The sequence below is a fragment of the Elephas maximus genome, chromosome X (genome assembly GCF_024166365.1).
Source record: "Elephas maximus indicus isolate mEleMax1 chromosome X, mEleMax1 primary haplotype, whole genome shotgun sequence".
In the NCBI taxonomy this organism is placed as follows: domain Eukaryota; kingdom Metazoa; phylum Chordata; class Mammalia; order Proboscidea; family Elephantidae; genus Elephas; species Elephas maximus.
The window spans coordinates 122,659,788-122,682,799 of record NC_064846.1 but is presented as its reverse complement, the minus strand read 5'-3'; the positions used below and the strand labels follow the sequence as shown (position 1 = coordinate 122,682,799).

General features: G+C 51.3%; 2 protein-coding genes across 4 annotated transcripts in view; both read right to left on the bottom strand.

Moving 5' to 3' along the window:
• OTUD5 (OTU deubiquitinase 5) overlaps nt 1–10,728 on the bottom strand; it is a 33,184-nt gene extending 22,456 nt beyond the window's left edge. The window contains exon 1 of one of the 2 annotated variants that reach the window (XM_049872132.1): nt 9,412–10,728. In XM_049872132.1, the coding sequence (XP_049728089.1) occupies nt 9,412–10,005 (594 nt within the window). In that variant the 5' untranslated portion in view covers nt 10,006–10,728. The remainder of the gene's footprint in view (nt 1–9,411) is intronic. The other variant, XM_049872133.1, reaches the window with a different exon arrangement.
• A 2,678-nt stretch (nt 10,729–13,406) lies between these two features.
• Nucleotides 13,407–21,682, bottom strand: KCND1 (potassium voltage-gated channel subfamily D member 1). 2 transcript variants are annotated; one of them, XM_049872130.1, is made up of 7 exons: nt 21,440–21,682; nt 18,687–19,933; nt 16,875–17,037; nt 16,689–16,772; nt 16,333–16,431; nt 15,817–16,067; nt 13,407–14,998 (listed from the first exon to the last, which is right to left on the bottom strand). In XM_049872130.1, the coding sequence occupies exons 2-7, from the start codon at nt 19,805–19,807 to the stop codon at nt 14,770–14,772; spliced, it is 1,947 nt and encodes a 648-aa protein (XP_049728087.1). In that variant the 5' UTR covers nt 19,808–19,933; nt 21,440–21,682; the 3' UTR covers nt 13,407–14,769. The 2 variants fall into 2 exon arrangements, with proteins under 2 accessions (XP_049728087.1, XP_049728088.1); XM_049872131.1 differs by lacking the exon at nt 21,440–21,682 and having other exon boundaries at nt 18,687–20,011.
• Nucleotides 21,683–23,012: the final 1,330 nt, after the last annotated feature.

Below are 23,012 nucleotides of genomic sequence, written 5' to 3'. Positions count from 1 at the left end.
TCAAGTGTTTATGAGATACTGCCTCAGACCCCAATAGAGGTGTCACATGATACACAGTACACACACCAGTCAACTTTTCTAAATTCTGAAATTTTTTCTAAAATCCAAAGCCCATCTGGCCCCAAAAGTTTGAGTTAAATAAACCTGTACACATGTATGTTGTCAGATGTCTTAAAAAAAATAACGACCTGACCATGTATCACTGGAAACATATTTTCCATTTCAAAACAAGAAGCAGGAGACCTTTCCCAGGCCCCTCATGCCCTCTGCTGGTCACTAGAAGCAGCCAGCCTGATCCTGTATCAGGGTTGGGGACTACAGGTTCCCAAACCTACTTCCTCCTTGGGGACACCACCCTGCCCAGGGATTTATAGGATCCAGGCTAATGCTGACCAGAGAGAATCACCTGCAAGGCCAGCCCCCTACTCCTGGGCAAAGTTGGAAGCACGAGCTCTGGAAGCTGAGAATTCTGGGTTCCAACCCCAGCTTGGCAGCTCACTTGCTGCATGATTTCAGGTAAGCTGTCTAAACTGTCCAAGCCTCATTTTCCTATCAAACAGGGACATATGATCTACTTGACAGAGCTGTCAAGAAGCTCAGAGGAGTCTGAGGACCTGAAGAGGCTTTGTTAATAACGTGCCACACACTGGAAAGGTGGCCACCAGTCACAGAAGGGATAGACTGGCATAGAGATAATGTACAACTGTGAGACCCTCAGAAAGTTTTGGATGAGTGGCTGGACAAGAGGAGATGAGAAGGGGGCGACAAGTGAATATCCAGCCAGCCCTATGATCAGGGCCCACACCTTAGGAAAGTGTGGTTGGCTTTCCAGAGATGACAAAGGTACTTGGCAGCCCTTTAACAGGCTTCTACGGGCAGCACAAAGACTCCTGTTTGTGTACAACATCCCAGCAGCCAAGGTACCCCTCCACCCCGGAGGCTGTGGACTAGCACACTCCAATCAGTTGCCACAAGCCCATCTCCACTCCCTGCAGGTTCAGCCATCTCCTGGCACCATGGGGTCTGCCCCAGTCAGTTTTCCAAGCCCGCCTGTGATGGTCTTCCCCAGACAGCAGGGGTCTCCAGCAGCGATGTTTGCACCTATAATCATAGCCCCAGACCCAACAGAAGGCAAAGTTCTAAAAAAAAGAAGGGAACACAGCAACCTCCTGCCCCCAGGTGTGAGGGAAAAGGAGCTAGAGAGAGGAAAGGGAAATCAAAAAAAGAGGAGAGCAGCTACTGAGTCAGACCCTGGGGTGGGCAATGAGGACAGATAAAGGATCAGACTTGTCTCCACCCTCAATAAGCTCACAAACTGGTAGGGAAGGTGCAGGCAACAGCAATGACCACACATAGTGTGAACAGGGCCATGAAAGAGGTGAACACAGGGGTGCTGTGAAACACAGAGGAAGGGATCTGACCTAGCCATTAGGGCTGGAACCTCAGAGGAGGTGCCACCTGAACAAAGGATTAAAACAGCAAGAGTTTAACAAATGCTTAACTAACTGGATGAGAAATGAAGCCACTTCTGCCACAAAGCACGAGGGATGCCTAGGCCCAGCAAGGAGTTGAGCCAGGTTAAAGTCCTGAGTAGGACTAGGCAGATAAGCAGGGCACTGCAAGGAAGAAAGATGAACTCATATTAGCTGAATGCCTGTTGGACGCCAGGTGACAGATCCGAGTGACCTCATTTAATTGTGCTTCCCACAGCTCCAGGTAGCAGGAAGCATTATTCTCATTTTACAAAGGCAGAAAGCAGCTTGGGCTTGGGTACAAGCAAAGCCTGGTCTAGAGTCAGCAGGAGAGTACACATGAGCAGCTGGCTAAAGGCATGGCAGCCCATCCTGGGTAGAGCTTGGTGTGTCCTTAAAAATGAAGGAGGCCAGAGTACAACCCTTGCACAAGTGTGGTTTGGGTCCTGGGGCAGCCAGATTGTTATCTGGGCCCGGATCTGGGGGCCAGATGCCTAGCCACCTTTGGCACCAGCAGCCTGAAGAGTTTGGACTCTGGCTGAAATCTCTTCTCTCTCTCCCTTGGGGGAGAGGTCTGGTCCTGGGCTCCAGAAAGGGTTCAGGGAGTCCCCAGGAACTCCTAGCCCAGTCTCTCCCCTCCCCAAACTGGACTGTTAACTCCTAATGGGAGCCTCCAAGAAAGACGCTGACTTGGGAGTTGTTTAGGAAAATGGGCCATGAAGAGAGGGCTGCTCCAGCTATAGGTAACTTTAAGCTACGTCAATGCCCTGGACTGAGAAAGTCAAGCCCAGGCCCTGAACCTTGCAAGCACACTGCTGACCCTGTGCGCAATCCTTCACATCTCTGAGCCTCCACAAAAGGCTAGTGAAAGCTCTCTAACAGAAGGGGATCCCAGGGGCTGAGACTAGACCCTTCGACCTACCCGTCCAAAAGCCCAGGTGAAGTCAGAGCAGGCTGTGGGACCTGACAGACTTAGATTCCAATCCCAGCTCCGCCAGTTACTAGCCATGTGATGAACTGCTCTGAGCCAGTTTCCCAATCTGTGAAATGGGAATAACAAGCTTCCCATAATAGGGATATTAGCCAGACTCAAATATTACAGGGCTTTGTCCAGTAAGAGAACACTTAATGAGTTCCCTTCCTCTCCCTGGAAGGGAACAAGAACATCCCTGTAGCAGGCTGAATAATGGACACCCAAAAATATCTGGTACTAACCCCTGCAACCTGTAAATGTTACCGTATGATGAAAAAGGGGCCTCTGCAGTGGGATGCAAATCCCAAATTCTCGTTAGAAGACCAGACTTAATGGTCTGAGACTAGAAGGACCCTGGTGGTCATGGCCCCCAGACCTCCTGTTGGCCCAGAATAGGAACCATTCCCAAAGCCAACTCTTCAGACATGGATTGGACTGGACAATGGGTTGGAGAGGGATGCTGGTGAGGAATAAGCTTCTTGGATCAGGTGGACACTTGAGACTATGTTGGCATCTCCTCCCTGGAGGGGAGATGAGAGGGTAGAGGGGGTTAGAAGCTGGCGAAATGGACACAAAAAGAGAGAATGGAGGGAGAGAGCAGGCTGTCTCATTAGGGGGAGAACAATTGGGAGTACGTAGCAAGGTGTATCTAAGTTTTTGTGTGAGAGATTAACTTGATTTGTAAACTTTCACTTAAAGCACAATAAAAATTAAAAAAAAATGGGGGGGCCTTTGCAAATGTGATTAAATTCAGGATCTTGAGATGAGGCGATTATCCTGGATTATCTGGGTGGGCCCTAAATGCAATCACAAGTGTCATAAGAGGAAGACAGAGGCAGAGCTGGTACAGACAGAAAAGGAGATACACAGAGAAGGTGATGTGTAGAGGCACATACTGGAGTAATGCAGCCCCAAACCAAGGAATGCTGGCAGTCACCAGAAGCTGCAAGAGGCAAGGAACAAATTCTCCTCTAGAGCCTCTAGAGGGACACCTTGGTTTCAGCCTAGTGAAACTGACTTTGGACTTCTGCCTTCCAAAACAGTGAGAGAATAAATTTCTGTTTTTTTAAGCTACCCAGTTTGTGGTAATTTGTCACAGCAGCTACAGAAAACTAATACAACCCCCTTGTTGCACTTACTAGTGTCTGAGCTCTCAGGCCTTGTGGCTGTGAGGCAACATGCCATGTCTCCCATCATGCAGAATCTATCTCCCTAGCATCCCCCCAGGGAGAGGGGCAGAATTAAGGCAGCAGGGGCTTGGAATCCTCAGCCTGGGAAGCTGCGAATCCTGCCTATGGATGAATGAGCTGTCACTGAATGGGAGAGGGGGCAGGGGAAGGTGGCAGCAGCAGTGGCAGCTTGTGTACAGATGTCTTCCTAGAGCCCATGGCCAAGAGGTGCTTAGTATTCTGGGCTTCACAGTTCTGTCCCAGCAACCCTGGTGCCAAGACCACTCCTCTCCCCCCAAACACTGTTTGGGTTCCACAGGCCAAACACAGGCAACCCATTCAATGAGAAACACAGATAGACACACTGCTCTCTGCAGACCAATCCAAGCCCTCCAGGGCAAAGGAATAGGAAGAGAAGGGCAAGGCCCCAAATCTATTGCTAGGCCACTAATGGAGTGGGATTAAAATCCCAAAGTCTATTACCTGTCAAGAAAAAGAAATGGATTATTGAGGTATGCTACAACATGAATGAACTTTGAAAATATGCTAAATCAGAGAATCCAAGTCACTAAAGCCCACATATTGCATGACTCCATTTACATAAAATGTCCGGAATAGACAAATCAATAGAGACAGAAAGTAGATTAGTGGTTTTCAGTGGCTGGGAGGAGATGAGGGGATTGGAGGAGAATGGCTAACAGGTGTGGGGCTTCTTTTTGGGATAATGAAAATTTTCTAAAATTGATTGTGGCAATGAATGCACAACTCTGTGAATGTACTAAAAGCCACTGAACTGTATACTTTAAATGGGTGAATTGTATAGTATGTAAATTATACTGCAATAAAGCTATTAAAATAGTAATTTTAAAAACCCAAGGGCCTAACATCTTGATCGAATATTCTATCCTATAGAAGAATTCTGATAAAAAGGGTGAACAATGCATAATAGAAATTCAAATTCTCATGAAATCCAGACTTTCTGGAGCCATAGAGGCTGCAAACTATTGCCCTGAGATAATCTTTAAACCAAAAATACCCCCTAAAGTCTTCCTTAAACCAAACAATAATTTAGCTTAATTAGTAAACTACTTCTGCCTTGAGCATTGTACTCTTTTAAAAAACTATCTATATGAGCTCAAACTGACAATAGCAACTAAAAGGTTACAGAAGAAACTTAGGGGGCAGTGAGTTCATGTTAATGGTGGAGGAATAATTCAGAAAAGGAGAGTGAAAACGGTTGCACAACTTGAAGTAATCAATGTCATTGAATCGTACAGGTAGAAAATGCTGAATTAGTATATCTTCTGCTGTGTATGTTCTCAACAACAAATTACTTCAAAAAAAAAACAAAAAAACAAGGACCTACAGACCAGCCAGGGAGGAGGAGGCTGAATTACTGCTTTGAAACTTCAAAGCGCAGTCCCAAAAAGCAGCACATCCCAAGTCAAGAGGTCCCACTTACAACTTTTGCAGGGGGCAAGGTGGGGAGCAGGACATTGAAGAAGAGATTAGGACTTGCTTCAGAGCTGGATGGATAGCTAGAGCAGTAAGTCTAACCTCCTCACTGCTATCCACTTTATGGACAGAGAAACTGAGGCCCACAAAAGGGAACTGCCCAAAGACCACACGAAAGGTTAGTGTAGAAACAGGACTCAAAACCCAGGTTGCCTTAGCAGAGATCACTTCCTAGTATACAACCCTACCTCCCCACCAGCTAGCTACCCAATTCCACAAGGAGTAAGAACAGTCCAAGGAATCTGCAGGTTTCTAGATGCCAAATGATGGGTCTTTGCTACCAGAGATGGGTTACGAAGGGTGGGCAAGGGCTCCTACGATGAACCAAGATGATCCTGGGACCAACTGCCCACCCTGGGCAAGAGGAAAAACCAGGCAAGGTTCGAGGTGCGCAAGACCAGGTATATACACACTCAATAACCCTGAGCATGGGTGGACTTCCGCATGAAAGGCAGCCAAGAAGGGAAGTAGTTTGTCTAAACCATAAAGCAGCTAAGCAGGAGACACTGGGGTCTGAACTCAGGCCTGTCCAACTCCAAGGCCCAAACTCTTTCCATACACAACCCTACTCCCATACCATCCAACAGGCTCCAAGAGGCAATCCCACGAGTTTATTCACCATAGCACAGCTGGCCACAAAAATCACTGTCCATCAACCTTGAGCCTCACACTAAACAGGCCGCTTATACTGCCAACCAAGCCTGGATTCCTGGGAGGGAACAGAGGGCCAGGGAAGAGATGGGAATAACCCAGTTCTTCCTCAAGACACACAGCATCTTCTGTCACTTCCAGGTTCAAAGAGCTCTGGAGTGAGTTCTGTAAAATCTCAAAGTGATACCTCACCAGTCCCTATCTGACCAGTGAAGAAACTGAGGCCCAGAAAGCCTAAGTAGAACCTATTCTAGTTCACCCAGCAAAGACCTGACAGAGCCAGAGTTGGAAACCAGGTACGCTGCCTACGCTGAAAGGTCCAGCTTCTTCAACCAGTGGCCCTCTTCAGCATGTGTCCCCCCTCTCAAAGAGTTCTGTGGGGTACCCAAACTCAGGATGCTTACAAGCCATCCTTCCCACAGGGTAGACTCAGCAAGGCAGTCACATCTGGGAAAGGAAACCCCTAAGATCACTATCTCCCCAGCACCTCAACCTCAGGGTACCAAAAGGGCTCCTAAAGGGAAGAGGGGTACATTCACAGCATTGGGACAAACAGGAAATCTAAGTAGTCAGAACAGGGACCACTTGCACCATCCCAATTTCCCTGCAACAATTCCCCTCTTTCCCAAGGGACACAATTGGCCTCCAGGCTACAAAAGCCCTCAGTGACAGTTTAGGACCAAGAATCTCCCCTCTTCTTATCCCCACAAGATCCCAAGTTAGACCAGCTGAGGCAGGAAGAGGAACATCTTCCTCCTCTCTTTGCCCCAAGGAGTGAGAGGACAGGAAACCTCTCCTCTGTTGTTGGGAAGGCAAGGTTTCAAGAGCACACAATTCTTAATGGAGAAAAGTATAACGGAGGGACTCGATCCTAGGAGATGCAAGGGAGGTATAAGGAGATGTTTTTCTAGTCACCATGACAGCACAGGACATTCTTCCTCTTTGTCCCTGGGACCTGGGGTGTATCGTTCTCTATTTCTTTTGAGGAAGAAAAGCAAACTTTACCCCAATCAGAGGGAAAAGAAACAACTCCTGGTCCTGATCCTGTGGGTCCAAGTAAATTACCCTGCTGGAAGTAATTCATGATAGATGGGACGGTAACAAAGATGCGGGGGGGGGGGTCAAGACAAGGCCTCAGTCCCTAAGAAATACAGAAAAGATTTACCTGAGCCAAAGGGAAGAGGAATGTGGGCAGAAAATTTCCCTAGAGTGGGATGTCCTAAACCCCTTCCCTAACTCTGGCAAGAAAAAGTCTTGTTGAAATAAAGGAGTTTGGGATACTTAGAAGATTTCCCTGACCCTAGAAGTGCGAAGCAAGTATAGCTGGGTCAGGTACAGATTCAGAATATTTCCCAGTTCCTGAGGGGAGGTCTCAGGCTTGAAGAAACTCAGGGTAGAGGATTCTTACGACCCTGAAGGGCACTCAGGTTCTTTTGTCCAATGGGTAAGCCCTCATACTCTGGGGAAGACCTCATGTCCCCCTCCCCAGCAAAAAAGGATCACCTAGTGAGGAGGGGCTCACACCCAAGGAAGGCTCAGTCCCCTGGCCCTAAGGGGAAGGAGCTCTTGTCCTTGAGAGGAAGCTCAGGCCCCTGAGAAGCTGACTCTTTTCCTTAGAACCCAGAATCCTACTCTATCCGTGTCCCCAAAGGGAATGGGGAGTTCTCAGGACTCACTTCGCAAGTAAGGTGGGGGTATCTTAGGCCCAAGTCCCCAAGGCAGGAAATTTTATGTCCCTAAAAGGCCTCTGATTACTTGAGTATATATTGTCTGAGATTAGATGACATACTCCCAGGGCCTGCTCAGGTCTCAGGTCCCAAGGTGGGGGAGGTGTCTCAAGCACCTGAGGGAAAGTTCACACCCCTGGGGGGAAACTCAGGTCCCTGTTTCCTTAGGGGCTCTGTATCCACACCGCAAGAGGAAGGTGTCAGTGCTCAGTTCTGGCGGGGGAAGTCCTCCGTTCCTGAGGGGTACCTCAAGTTCCCCGAGGGGGAAGCTCCGACCTCAACCCTAGAGACACACCCATCACTAGGGTAGGTATGAGTCTCCTGTTCCTGAGGGAAAGTTCAAGTCTCGGTGGAGTGGGTCTCAGGTCTTTCACCCTAAAATAGGGGGACCTAGGCCCTTGAAGATCCATGGGAAAGCCTCAGACACCATCCCTGGGACCTCATGCTGCTCATGTCCCCTGAGGAGTGGCCTCAGGCTTGAGGTTCCAAGGCAGGGGTCCTCTGTCTTTGACAATTAGCTCAGTCTCTTGGGGAAGGGGACCTCAAACCCCTGTTATGGGGGAGAGAGAGGGGAGGTAGTGATTATATCACTACGTTGTCAGTCAGTCCCTTACAATTGGGATAAAAAAGTCTCATAACCTCATGTAGACACAAAAGGTTCCCTGAAAACCTCTGCTGGGGGATATGAGGCCCCCAAAGACGCCTCAGGCTCAGTCTTTGAAAACACCAGTCCATAAGCAGGGAGGTCTTAGGCCCCAGTATCCAAAGCAGTGAGTCTTTATTTTCTTGAGAGAAAGCTCAGGCCCTTGGTGGGAGGCTGGGGGAGAGGGGAAGGGAGGCCCACCCTTAGAAGCTTAAGCTCCTAGAGGCTCAGACTCTTGTCCCCAAGGAGGGAGGTGTCAGGCCACTGAAGGGAACCATAGACTTGTCACTCAGAGAAGAGATGATTCATATGAACCTGAGTAGAGTTTCTGGTCCCTGGGGATAGGTTTTGGCCCTTGTCCCCAAGTGGAAAGGGATCTTATCTCCCTGAGGGAAAACTCAGACGTCTATCTCTAAAGGATATGTACATGTGCATGTCAGACCCTTGATTCTAGGAGTCTCAGGTCCCTAAAGTCAGGCTTAGGACCCTTGAAGTAGTCTCAAACCCCAGTGCTTAAAGAGCCTGTGCCTCATTCCCCTGCAGAGGAGAGCTTGTTCCATGCAGTCTCTCAAGTCCCTGAAAGATTATAGATCCCGTGGAGACACTCGGGAGCTATCTCTGAGGTCTCCGCCCTATTTGGGTTCCCTGGAGAGGGGAGTAGGAGCAGTGGTGGTGCAGCAGTTAAGCGCTCGGCTGTTAACCAAAAGGTCAGTGGTTCAAACCCACCAGCCAGTCCAAAGGAAAAAAGATGTGGCAAGCTGCTCCTGTGCGGATTTACAGCCTTGGAAACCCTACGCGCAGCAGTTCTACTCTGCCCTGCAGGGTCACTATGAGTCAGAATTTACTCAGTGACAGTGGGCTGGGAGAGGGAGTTTCAAGCTCCTATCCGAGAAGAAAGGGGATCTCAAGCCCCTGAACATAGACTCCCCTCTCCGGAGGCACTCATCCTACCTGTCTCTCCGGGGCGGGGGGAGGAATTCCTACCTACTGACCCTACATGATAAGATCCCTGACAATATAATTACTACTATGGGCTCTGTAAGACACCTCAGAGCCCATGTTTAAGTCTCACACCTTATCTGGGGCCTCTGAGTCCAGCGGGAAGAGTGTCTCATGTCCCTACTACCAAAGAAAGGAGTGTCAGGCCCCGAGAGAAGACCTAAGTCCCTCGGCATTTTCTCAAACCAGCATTCCTGGGTTCCCTACCCAGTCTAGGGATCCCATCCACCATCCCATACACCTCTTGCCTCCCAACCTTTACCTGCTCAACAGTGGCAGGGTCCATGGCCTCGATGCGTGCTGCCGCCGCTTCATATTCATCCTCGCTGTTGTAGCCAGCGCCGACCTCCTCACGCTCAGGACTACCTCCGCCAACCGCGCCAACCCCAGGGGCTTGACGCCGCCGCTTGCTGTGCCCCGGCCCGGAGCAGCAACCGCCCACGCCCACAGCACCGCCCACGCCCACCACCACGCCCGCCCCACCCACGCCCGCCCCTGCCGGTCCCAGTGCGTCGCCAGGACCACCGCCCGGACCTCCTGGGCCTCCGCACGGAGGTGGAGAGGCCTGTTGCGGCCGGGGACCCGCCACAGCGCCGGGCGGGACGGCCAGCGCCCAACGATGAAGCGCGCCTGGAGGCCCCGGTAGCGGACCCTGAGGCGGTGGCGAGGCCCGGGGACGAGCCCCCACGACGCCCGAGTCACGATCACGGTCGCCGCCGCCCACGCCCGTGCCGCCGCCGCCCACGCCCACACCCCCGCCGCGGCGCGGCGCCGGGGGCAGGGGCCCGGGCGGCGGCGATTCGTTTGCGGGGTCGGCGTCGGGAGGCGGGGGCTTCTTTTTGGGGAGAATAGTCATGGCGGCACCGCCGAGTACCCCCCAGCAAACCCGGCGCGGGGCACGCTGGGAGATAACCCGGATGGGGGGGGGCTACTGTTGTGCGCGAAGGACGTCGGGAAGGGCGGAATCCGGATAAAGGGATTAAAGCACCGGTTCGAGAACCCTCGGTGGGTGCGCGGGTTACGCCGGGAGGAGAACCCGGATATGAAGTCCAAGGTGGAGGTACTGTTGCGAGTTTCTCGCAGCGTTCTCTCCAAGTTCAGCAAGTTTTTTGATATGCTCGTTCCTGCCTTCTGCTTCAAAGGAAACAGAACCAAAACAAGTGCCTCTTCGCCCCGCCCCCTCCCAGGTTCTTGAACTACCGGGTGGGGCCCGGGTGGCGCTGCGCAGGCACTCCAGGGCACAGACCCGCCCCTCTTTGGGAAGTACGTGGGCAAAATCACCGCCGCCGCCACAATTGAGAGCACCAACCAATCAAGGCAGCTGCGTGGGGCCTCAAGGATGGCCTTGGACCAATCAGGGGCGAGCGTTCGCCCTCTTGTGTCCTCCGCCTTTGACTTCAGTTAAAGTCGGTACTCTCCTTCCCTGCCTTTCTGTTGGCCGGTTCTGGTCTTCACTTCTTTCCCCGAGGCTCTGACTCGCGGGCATGGGTACTGCGAAAGAACTGCGAGGTTTGCTCCATGCGCGATAACGAAAGCCCCTCCCCTTCAAACTTCCAACTTGGCCGCACTCAGCTGGACTGACTGAAAAATATTGAAACTCCCAGGCCATAGCGTTCCCTTGTAGCGTCAGTTCCGGTCCCACCCACCTGCAAATCCCCGTGGAGCAAAGAGGCGGACGCCGCTTCACCCTGGCAACAAGTCGATTTCTGCGCTGATTGGTGAAGAGACACCCTCACTTACGTTGGACGGGCCAATCGTGGGACAGACACGCACCGTGGGGACTAGGAGTTTGGGAAGCAAACACGCCCTTTGGCACAACCACCCTTTCGCCCTAGCGTTGACCTCAATGCGCCAATGGTTAGTGCACAGGCAAGGCACAGCCTTTTTTTTTTTCTCTGAAGTGGTTTTTACTGGGTCTAGCGCTAACGGAAAGGTCAGCGGTTGGAACACACCAGCCGCTCTGTGGGAGAAAGATGTGGCAGTCTGCTTCCCTAGAGATTTACAGCCTTGGAAACCCTATGGGGCAGTTTTACTTTGTCCTCTAGGGTCACTGTGAGTCAGAATCAACTCGATGGCGTACAACAAGCGAGTATTTACCAAACAGCTCTATTACCAGCCAGGGTCTCCCAATGGGGTTGGTAAAATCCCTGCTACTGAGTGATTGGAGAGCTGCGAGCTAATCCAATCTCTGCCCTTCCTTCTGAGTGATCCTTTCCAAGTCATTTAACAATCCCCCCATTCTAAATTTTTACTTCTCTGTAAAATGGCAACAATAATTCCAATTTTTCAAAATGAGTATCAGAGGTCCGTGCTTGTAAAGGATATGGTGCCATCCCTGGCACACAGTAAGTGCTCATCAAGTTAGTCTGGTGGTACAGTGGAAGGACCCTCTAGGCTTTAGAGTCAGGAAGACCTCCGTTCCAGGACCAGACAGACCATTACTAGCCGTGTGACCTTGAGCAAGTCATTTTGTCTCTTGTTTACCTATCTGTAAAATGGGAATAGTAATGCCTGCCTAGTTACTTCAGGGGCCCTGGCGGCGCAGTGATTAAGCGTTAGGCTGCTAACCAAAAGGTCCCCAGTTCCGATGCACCAGTCGCTACTTGGAAATCCTATGGGGCAGTTCTACTCTGTCCTATAGAGTCACCATGAGTCGGAATCGACCTGACCACAATGAGTTTGTTTTTTTGTCATTGCTGTTGTATAGACTACCTCACAGAGTAGTTAACGGGGTTCGAATGAGCTCATGAACCAAAAAGGTGGTATAAGAGGTGAGCATTTGCTGTCAGTCTTAGGATCCAAGCCATACAACAGGCTGACTGAGAGACCATTAGAAAGCTCTCTGATTACCACCTAACTGGCTACCTTAAGTTCTTCCCTGAAGAGTATCAGTAATAAATGGGCTTTCGTAGTGTTTTCTGTGCATGAGACTTAATGGAAGGAGGGGATTCGCATTTATTGGGCCTGTTGTGTTAAGGAAACTGTGCCAAGTGCCTATGGCCATTATCACATTGAATCTTCTCAGGACCATCTCACTCCAGATCCATATATCCCAGTACCTACTAGATATTTGTTCAGCACTGCACATCCAAAACTGAACTCAGGGTAATGATCATGGCTAGCTTATTACGTGCCTGGCACTGTGCACTAACAGCTTTGATGTTTCCTTTGACAGCGAATGGCCCATCCAGCCATTGCCCGAACCAGAAACCTGGGAATAAACCTTGATTACTCCCTCTTCTTCAACTCCCACATGCCCACCAGTTCCAAGTCCAGCCAATTCTACCTCCCAAATCTCTTGACTTTCCAACTCTGCTGCCATTACCCTGGTCCAAGCCACCATCACCTACCAACTGGACTACCTAAAAAGCCTCCTCACTGCTCTTCCTGCCTCCAGGACTATTTCTCTACAATCCACTCACCACAGCCAGAATGATCCTTCTGAAACACACCTACCTCATCATGACACTTCCCTGTTTATAAGCCTTCAGAGGTCCCCGTTATCCTTAGGATGAAATCCAAAATCCGTATCATAGTTTCAAAGCTCTTTCATGATCTAGCCTATCTCTATATCCTTGTCCTCATCACAGCCTCACACTCTCCTCCCCAGCCACACTGAAGTATTTTCAGTTCCCCCAGACACCTTCAGCTTGCTCTCTAACCTCCAGATCATTGCACATGCTGTTCCCTCTGCCTAAAACATTTTCACCCCTTTGTCTTTTGTCTGGCTAACTTCAATACATTCTTTATGTGTCAGGCAGGTTAGGTTCTCTTGCTATCTAAATGCTTCTGCAATCCATTGATCTTAGTTCTACAACACTATAATTGCTTAATTGTCTGCCTTCCATGCTGAACTCTGTATCTCTAGGACTAGTACATGATACATACTTAAATATTTGGTAAATGAATGATTATTTCACAGATTAGCAAACTGAGGCATGAGAAGGTAAGTGATTTTCTCACACAAGGATTGGAGCCCAGGTCAACCTAATCCAAAGTCTGTCTTCTTATTTCTCCATAGAGTTCAGCCACACACAAACCTAGTGTAGCCAGTAGCTCGGGAGAGAGAATGAAGGGGACTTCCAAAGGAAGGGGATTTCTCCAAACTGAGAGATGCTTTTCATGAGAGTTAATTCAGAGGTGTTTGCTGTCAGGAAACCTGAGTTTAATTCTCTTCTAACCAACTGTGTGCTGCTCTGGGTCTCGGTTTCCCCATCTGTGAATGAGGGAACTGGATCAGATGGTGGCCAAAGAGGCATGTCTCTAGACCTCCTGGCCTGCCTCACTGTCTGTAGTTTCAATTTTGGAACCACCCTTTTTCATGTCTCCTAGATCCCAATCTTCCAGAACACATAACCAGCCATCCACCCCCCTGTACCTTTACTCACACCAGCCCTCCTACTAGTGGAAAGGAATTGAAATCAGAGTGTTTTTGACCCCCAGCCCCCAGAGCCAGGAGGTGCTTAATCCTCATCTCTCCTCTTAGGTTTTATTGACTGATGGAAACTACATCTTTGTCAGCCGCCAGCTCCATGAGGTCAGTGCTGGGGACAGGGAACCTGAGATGATGCCAGATTTCAGCCTGACAGCAGGCACAGTTCCAGAAGGTGACCCAAGAGAAAGGAACATGTAAAAAGGAGTTGTGGGGAAGGAAGAGGAGATCAAGAAGTTCCTCCTGCCTCCTACAACTCCCAGAGTTCAGGAAAAACCCAGGCCTCAGCCCCTGACGGTTCTGGACTCCTGCCCAAAAATATGGAATCAGCCCATGATTTCCAAGCACAGCCCAGCTCTTGCTGGCTGCCAGGCTCTTATCTCAGCCAGTCCAGACTCCAGCCCAACCCAGGAAGGAAGCAAACCAGAGGAGAGGAGTGAAGGATGATTGGTTAGAGGTGGTCCCTCTGATTAGGGTAGATGTAGATACTGCAGCAGACTGAGCAGAGGCTTTGCATAATGTCATGGCGGCAGTTGCTATTGCTAGAATTTGCTGGAGGCCTGGCAGAGGATGGGGTTGCGGGGACCCATTTTCAGTAGCTAGGGAAGGGGCTGGTGTGTTTGTGCTATTTGTCTATGTTGGGAGGGGCAGCTTGACCCCTCAGCCAAGGCCTGGGAGTGGCAGATCACTGCTGAGGCCACAGCCCATGGAAGCCTGTGGTTGTTGCATTCTAAGCTTTGGAGTCTTGGAGTTGTTGGACCTGAGATCAGAGGTGAGGGTTCTTTTCTCTGAAGTCCCAAACCTCCACAGCCCGGCCAGAGAGAAGAAATCTTAGCTTTACTTCTCAGGCCAGAGCCCAAGAATCAGATGGGAGCTTTACCTACCTCTGAGGCCTCAAGAGAAGGAACATGCAAGAGGCCAGCTAGGGGAGAGGGGCCAAGGAGGTCGGGGGTCTGTGGAAGCCCAGCACTTCAGCTCTCACCAGGAAAATCATGTGGGGTGGGAGAAGTTTCCCACTCTCTGGCTACTTCCCCACCAAGTGGGCTATTCCCTGAAACTCCATTGCATAGTTCTTGGTAGGGGGCAGAAGGGGTCCCCAGGCCTTCCCCTCTCTGCTTCCCTAAGATATGGCTTTGGAAAGGAGTCCCCAAGAATTAAGAGGGCCCTCTGGAAGGGTAGACCCACCCCTCACAGGGAAGAGATCCTGACAGTCTCAGGGAGGAGGCAAGGGGTACCCATGTTGGAGTTCCTGAGGGTGTTGCTGGCCCTGCTGCTGCTGCCATCAGGGGAGGAAGGTTGACTCTCATCTGGGGTGTTGGCAGGAGGGGTAGGGATACTAATAATGGCGGCCACGAAGTCCTGGCTGTCGCAGTTCAGATCAAGGCCGTCATAAGGCTTGGCATTGAGGCTCGAGCGGCTGTGGACAAGGGTGTGAAAGAGGGAAGGCTCTTAAAAAGTCATCTTGATACTTGGCATAGCAATCATGGGATCTGTTGAATGCCCACTGGGTCCCTGGCACCATGCTAAGTGCATCATCCCCTGCATCCTTGATTATGGCACAGAGAGTGTGTGCTCTGGAGTCATTATGTCCCAGGCACTGTTTTGAGCACTTTGTATCATTATCTCACAACAACCCTATGAGGTAGGAAATACTGTTATTCCCATGCTATAGATGAGAGAAAAGAGGTTGAAAGTGACTGAAGTGCAGACACACTCCTGCCTTTGAGCCTTTACACAGGCTGTTTCTTCTGCCTGTAAAGCTCTTCCTCTGGATATACTCATGGCTCACTCCCTCTCCTCCTTGAGGTCTCAGCTCAAATGTCACCTTAGTAAAGCCTTCCCTGATCACACTATTCAAAGTGCATCACCCCCTGCTCTATACTCTCTATCCCTCATCCCTAATTTGTTTTTCTCCTTGGTACTTAACAAATGTTTAACATACTACATAATCTGTGTATTTGTTTTTTACTTATCTCCTCCCATTAAAATATAAGTTCCAGAAAGACAGAGTTTTCTGTTTGTTCTGTTCACTGTTATATCCCAAGTGCCTAAAAGTGTGCCTGGCATACAATAGGTGCTCAATTAATGTTTGTTGGAAGAATAAATGAAGAACAAGGAGTTTAAGACAAGAGAAGCCCAAGCTCCCAGCATGGAGGAGTTTTAGTTCGAGCTTAACTTCTCAGACCCACTGGTCCAAGCTCTCAGGTGTGGCCAGTAGGTGGGAAGAGTGCTTACCTCTGAGGCGCAGGGCTCCTCTGCAGCCCAGCCAGCGTGTCCAGCTCCTGCATGCTGCCACGGCTGACTGAGGCAGTGGAATTGGCAAGACGGATGGCACGGCGCTTGGCCCTGCGGGGGCAGCAAGAAGATAGTAGACTGCTGGTTCCCACAGGCTGGGAGGACATGGAGGTGCTGCGGCTTGTGCAGACACCCAGTGAGACAGCTCCCAGGGCCTCGCTGAAGGTCAGCTCATCTGTGAACTCATGGCACTGTGGGCAGAAGGGAGACAAATCATAGGGCACACCACGAGAGCTGATCTCACCCCCAGGCTTTTTCTCAGGCTGATCCCTCCTCTCTGGAAGTCTCTTGCCTTCCCTTGCCCACCCTTCAAGGCTCAGCTCTATTGTGGCTTCTTCCAGGAAGCCCTCTGTGATTTCCACAATTAGTAGTGAGCCTCCCATCCCAGGGAGGGAGCTGGCTTGGCAGCAGAGGGAACTCCTTCACTTTGCCATGCCTCCTCCCATTAGGCCTTACCGTCGTCTTCTCTAGACAATGCAGCAAGTGGTGATGTTGCTGCTGGAAAGCTGAACGGTTCCTGACACACAGCATCTGTTCCTCCCCACTGCAGCTGTCCTGGAGTGGGCAGAGCAGAGAGATAAGGTCAGCACTTCCCTCCCACCTGTCATTGCTCACCTTTCCCCCAATCGGGGGAAACCCACCTCAAGGAAACTCTCGTGTATAGTGGTTAAGAGCTATGGCTGCTAACCAAAAGGTCAGCAGTTTGAATCCACCATGCGCTCCTTGGAAACTCTATGGGGCAGTTCTACTCTGTCCTATAGGGCTGCTACGAGTCGAAATCGACTCGATGGCAACGGGTCTCTCTCACCGACCTCAAGGCCCCCGTTTTGCTTGTACTGCAGGAAGGCGTTGGTGGTGCAACTCTTTGCCAACCGGATCCTTGCCAAGCGCACCTTCTACAGAGAGAGGAGGAGATAAAGGGTCAGGGGGATAAATACCAGAGTGGACTGGCCTGAGGTGGGGAGAACAGGAAGTGTTCAGATGGAAGGTGTGGTTACCTGCTGTGCTCTGCGTTTGTCAGCACGTTGGTTCTGGTGGTAGATGCGGCTAAAGTTGGACACAATAACTGGCACAGGCAGGGCAATAACCAAGACGCCACTGAGTGAGCAGATGGATCCAAAAATTTTACCAGCAATGGTACTGGGCACCATGTCTCCATAACTGGGGCAGGAGGAGGTAGGCCATAGTTAGGAAAAGTGTCCACCCCCCTCTTAGTCCCCCCTACCACCCCAGCAACCCTGACTTAGCTCTGCGACTGGTTGGTCATTCAAACCCTGACCCTCTGTTCTGCAAAATGTGGGAAATGACCCCTCTGGCCACCAGTGGAAGTCAAATGAGAAATGGGCCTGGCCCTCAGCCCCCACCATCTGCTGCCCCATTTGAGCTGAGCACCGGGTATCTGAGTCAGCTGGAAATCTATTAATACCAAGCATAGGGAAGAATGAGGAAGTCACAGGCAGTAAATATAGCCTCCTGGGGAGAGATCCTCACCACCACAGGCCAGCTGAGGGGGCTCCGAATCCTGAGGGGAGTGCTCTGTTGGTTTTGCCTACCTCTGTCTTACCTTCTCTAGTCATGACCCCATCTTATTTCCCCAGGGGAAACCTTGAAGCTGTCCTCATATGAAAAAATAGGGGAAAGTCTCGAAACTCCCTCCCTTTCTCTACATGACCCCATGAAGATGGAGCACAGCCAACCTTACCAACTTGTTTCATAGATGGGAAAACTGAGGCTCAGGAAGGTTCCATAGCTGACTTGCCCAAGATCACACAGCACACTTTTGTTCTGGCCCCAGGAACAACCAGAACTCCTCTGCAGAAACACAGGCTCTGCAGTCTCCAGCCTCTAGGCCTTTCCTCAGGCTGTGCCCTCCCCCTAGTATGGCCCTTCCTAATTTCTTTATTTTGACTCATTTTAAGCATTCAGAACTCTACTCAAAAATCTCTCCAACTTGGCTCTTTGATGTGTCATCCCACACTGTGTCCTTAACTATGAGACACAGGCAGCTGTCCATCCTGACAGGGTTGTTGTGAGGAATGAATAGGGTAAACGGTGTCAAAACACCCAGTTCCAATCCACTGTCAGGGCTCCATATTGGTTTGTCCATCCTGAACCTCCAACCAGAATTCATTTCTACTTCTTAGAAACACCAAATCAATTTTTCTGTATCTCTGTTAAGGCACTGAGCAAGCTCATTCCTTCAACAAATGCTGAGCACCAACTGTATACCTAATCCCAGTGATGGAAACTCAGAGAAGGATCAGGTACAGTATCTGCCCCAGACGATGTCTTTAAGAACTCAGTGAGTTTGGTGATTCCATTTGATACTTCTACCCCAACTCTATTTCCTCTAAGGGATGAGGGTAAAAAAAAAATGCTGAAAATATCTTGTTCTAGGGACAATCAAGGAATCACAAAATCACAGAGGTAGTGCCCACACAGCAGACAAACCTAGAGGGTTGTGAGACATGAGTACTCAAGACAGAAAAAGAGAACTTTCACAATCGTGGTGTCATTGAATCCTCTAGATGATGAAGGGATCATCATTTCTCATTTTACACAGGGCAAAACTGAGGCCCAGGGGAAGGAAAACAGCAACAGAACTGACAATCCTTGAACACAAATCTTCTGACCTGGAAAATTAAGGCATCAGAGCTAGGAGAGATTTGGAGATTAAGTCAACTCCCTCATTTTTTACAGATGAGCAAACTGAAGTTCAAAAAGAAAAATCATTCGTCTAACCTTCATTCTCTAGAAAGGGTGAGTGTAACTGACCAATGGGCAGCTCCCTACCCAGGGTCTGCACTCACCCAAGTGTGGTCATGGTGACAATGGTATACCAGAAGGCTGCAGGGATGCTCGTAAAGTTGGTCTTGTTTGTGCCTTTCTCAGCATAGAACATGACAGTGGCGAAGATGATGATGGCCATGGTGAGGGAAAAGAGGAGAAAGCCCAGCTCAGAGGCACAGCTCTTGAGTGTGTAACCCAGAATCCGAAGGCCCTGTGAGTGCCGGGAGAACTTGAAGATGCGGAACACCCGGAACACACGCAGGGTGACGAAGGCGCCAGAGACGTCCTCGTTCTTGGGCACGAAAAGCCCGATGTAGTAGGGTAGAATAGCCACCACGTCGATGAGGCTCATGACACTACGTAGGAAGCGACAACGGCTGGGGGCTGCAAAGAGGCGCAGGAGGTATTCGCCCGTGAATATGAGCACACAAGCCGTGTCCATGCAGAAAAAGGCCAGTGGGAAGCGGTCGCCACATGGCTGCTCCCTCGGGGGCCGCCGTGCAGGGCCCCGGCATGGGATGGTCTCCACCACGTTGGCAATGACCGACACAGCGATGAAAAAGCCGGTCACGTAGTAGAACACCAGGGCCGCAGTGCTTGTGTGAGGGTTCTCGAAGGCCCGCCAGAGCTGCTGCCGCAGGGAGCTGCCCGCCAGCAGGGCTGGGCCATCCCCAGCCTGCTCGGCCTCCTCGTCCTCCGCCAGGCGCTCAGCGTTCTCCTTCTTCCGGTCCCGGTACTCTTCAAGGCAGCAGTCGCCAACCAGCTCAGGTACCAGGCCATAGAAAGCCAGCTCTTCATCAAAGGCCTGGATGCACTCCTGCCGCGGACAGTGCAGTCGCCCAGTGCGATAGAAGTTCAGCACGTGCCGGAACATGTCCGGGTCTCGATCAAAGAAGTACTCGCCTGAGTCAGCATCGTAGAAGAACTCCTTCTCCGAACTGCCCAGCAAAGTGTCTGGGTAGCGGTCCAGCGTGTTCTTCCAGGTCTCAAAGCGTCGCCCGCTCACATTCACCACCAGAACCTCATCCCCTCGGGAGGCCTTCACCCCTGGCGCTGGGGGCAGGGGCTGCTGGGCCAGGGGAAGCCAGCCCACCGCCGCAGCGCGGGCAAAAGGTAGCCACGTGGCCACGCCTGCCGCCATCCTGCTGCTCCCCAGGCCCGCGGAGACTTAGGGGTGTGTGTGACGTTTAGGAGAATGTGGCTGTCTCCAGGATAATAGGGGGCTTGGAGACGCCCTGGGCCACCCGTACAAGGAAACTGGGGGTGTCTAGAGAGGCCAAGAGGAATGAGGAGGAGGAAATAGAGAGATGGGCAAGGACTTGGGGAGCATTTATGGGAAACCTGGTGGATGTCTTCAGGAACTGAGAATGGGCTAGGGGTCATGGAGAGGAGGAGAAAAGAGGTGTCTCTGCTGAGAAGGGCCTGAGGGAGTGTCTAGAGAGGATTAAAGGATTCTATTAGCATGTGCCTGAGTAATGTCTGAAGCTCTCTAGAGGGGCCAGAAAACATCTGGAGAGTTGTCCACACTCTCAAGAGTTCTGGAGGGAGGAAAAAGGGGCTGGAGACCCTTAGTGAGGTTGGGGCATCTGGATGGGTAGAACTGGGACCAGAGGTGTTTGAGAGAGACTGAGAATTTCTGGGTGGGGTGAAGGGTTCTAAAGGGCTCCAGAAAGATGAGGCAGGTTGTCCATATAACCCTTGAGGCTTCTGGGGAAAAGATAAGGGGGTTGGAGCTCCCTAGTGGATCTGGAAACGGGGCTGGTTTATCTAGAGGGGTGGCTATAGAGCCAGGAGGTTGTAAAGAGGCTGAGAGGTGTCTTGGGAGTGCCTCGAGCTGCCAAGAATAGCCTGGGGGGGGGTGTGTCTACACTCCACAGGAGTTCTGGGGAAGGAGATGAGAGGCTGGAGTGGGGCTGGAGATGGGAGTAGGGTATCTAAAGGAGTAAATATGGGGCTGAGTTATTTTTAAGGAGTCTGAGAGGTACCTGGGGGTCTCTAGAAACCAAAACAAAACCAAACAAACCCGTTGCCATTGAGTCGATTCCGACTCATAGCGACCCTCTAGGACAGAATAGAACTGCACCATAGAGTTTCCAAGGAGCGCCTGGAGGATTTGAACTGCCAACCTTTTGGTTAGCAGCTGTAGGCCTTAACCACTACACCACCGGGGTTTCCTTGGGGGTCTCTAGAGGTGCTGAGAAAGCCGGGCCCACACTCTCAAGAGTTCTGGGGGGAGGAAAGAGGGGACTGGGGAACCCAGAGAGGCTGGGACTGAATTGGAAGGAAGTTGGGCATAGCCCCAGAGCACCAAGGGTATCTAAAAAGACTAAGACGAAGGAGGGGTCCCCCCAAAGAGGGTTGGAAAGGGGGGGTGAGATGTTGAAAGGGAGTTGGGTGTGTCTCCAGGGAGGGGGGCGCTGGGCAGAAGGCTGGATGGCCGGGAAGCTCTGATAAGGCTGGGTCCCACCGGTTGGGGGCAGGTCTGGGGAAACCACACCCCGAGGGGCTGGCGGTGTGTGCTGGGCAGCGGCAATAACAGCAGCAGCAGGAGGAGGAGGAAAAAGAAGCAACCACAGCCAGGCCTTGGAGAGGAGAAGGCGGCACAGACAGGGGTAGGCAGTTAGGTCCCTGGAAGGAGGCTCTGGACGGGCAAGGCCCAATGGGACCTCTGGGGACTGTCCCAGGATGGGCTAGGGCGTGGGGGCTGGACCAGGGAAGGACAAGGACAGTGCTATTGGTGGCCCCCTCCCCCTCCTCATGGGGTCGTCCTCACCTGTGTCCCCGCTGCAGCAGCGGCAACAGCGTTACGGCTGGGGGTACCAAGCACCGGAGCTCCCGGCCCCCTCTGCAGAGCTGCCAGAGTTCTCCTCCTCCGGCTCTCTCCCTGACCCTCCGAGCTTGCCGGGAGGTGGAGAGAGAGGCAGGGGAGGGGCCTTGTGGCTCTGAGACCCCTCCCCTAGCACAGCCTGAGAGGGACCCTGGGGAGACTCCGCCTCCTACAGAGCTGGTTGGGCCTCAGTCGTCATCTGGAAAATGGGGGTGGCAGGGAGTTTTGCCAGTTCGTCCCACCTCCTTCCTGGACTCCCCCCCCCGCCCAAGTGCTACCCCCTCTGCCCCAAGGGGCCCCCACCTCCACCCGCCTGAATCAGCAGCACTTAGCAGAGCCGATCCATCGATCGATCTCGGGAGGTGTCTGTTAATGGCCCCAGGGTGGAGTGCCACGGGGAATGATGCAGCGCTGTGTCCCCTCCCTGCCCCTCACCCCCAGAAAGGAGAAGGGCTGGAATAGTCAAAGATGGAGGGGGTGGTCGGTGAGGGGCATTTCTCTAGGTGGCCAGGCCTCCATAGCTGCTGACCAAGGGAGGCATGGGTTAGAGCCCCAGCTCTAACAAGACAAGCTGTGGGACTGGAACACAAGTCTTCCTGTCTTTGGATGTGAAGTAGGGGGTAAGGGGAGTGCAGATGGGGAAATCTAGGTCCCACTCCCAAATCAGGTTGTCCGATGTAGAACCCACTTCTAGGGGCAGTCTCCCTTATCTGTCCACATTCAGCAGCCTCAGATCACACCTCCTTCCCTAGAGGGCTCTGCCCCTGGGTTGCAGGAGCACTGGGTATGGAGTGCCTTGGGTAGGCCTGAGTGGGTTCAAACCCCCGCTTGCCACTGACTTGCTGTGTCCTTGGGCAAGTGACTTGCATTGTTTCTTCAGTTGTCAGGTGGAGTTATACCAACTTGACATTGTTGTTGGGAGCATTAACAAATGATATGAAAGGGGATGACACAGGGCATGGCACACAGAGGGTGCCTAATCTTTAGTAATTAAAAGTGTGTGGTGATGGGGGAGCTGTAAGACAAAGCCAATTTTAGCTATTTGATTGATTTACCCACCAGCGTAATCCTCCATTTGCTCACTCACCATACCCGATTTGTCCATTTCTCTATCCCTCCACCTACCCATTCCCCCACCGACACAACCAATTACTCTACCCATCCCTCCACTGCACACATTTAGCTATAAATCCACTGTTTACTCATCCATTTGTATATTCACCCCATCCACCTATCCCTTCACCAACATATCCCTATATATCCATCCTCTACCCATCTACTCAACCCATCCATCTACTCATCTATCTGTCCAGTTATTCATCCATATCTTGACCCATCATTTATTCACCCACCTTTTCCCCTTTCCATTCATTAGCTCATCCATCCATACACTCTCCTATCCATCCATCAGTCCATTTATTCATGCACCTATCCATCCATCTGTCCATTTACATCCCCACCTGTCCATCCTTTACCTATCCACCTACTGATGAATCTACCCATTTATTCAGCCAACCTC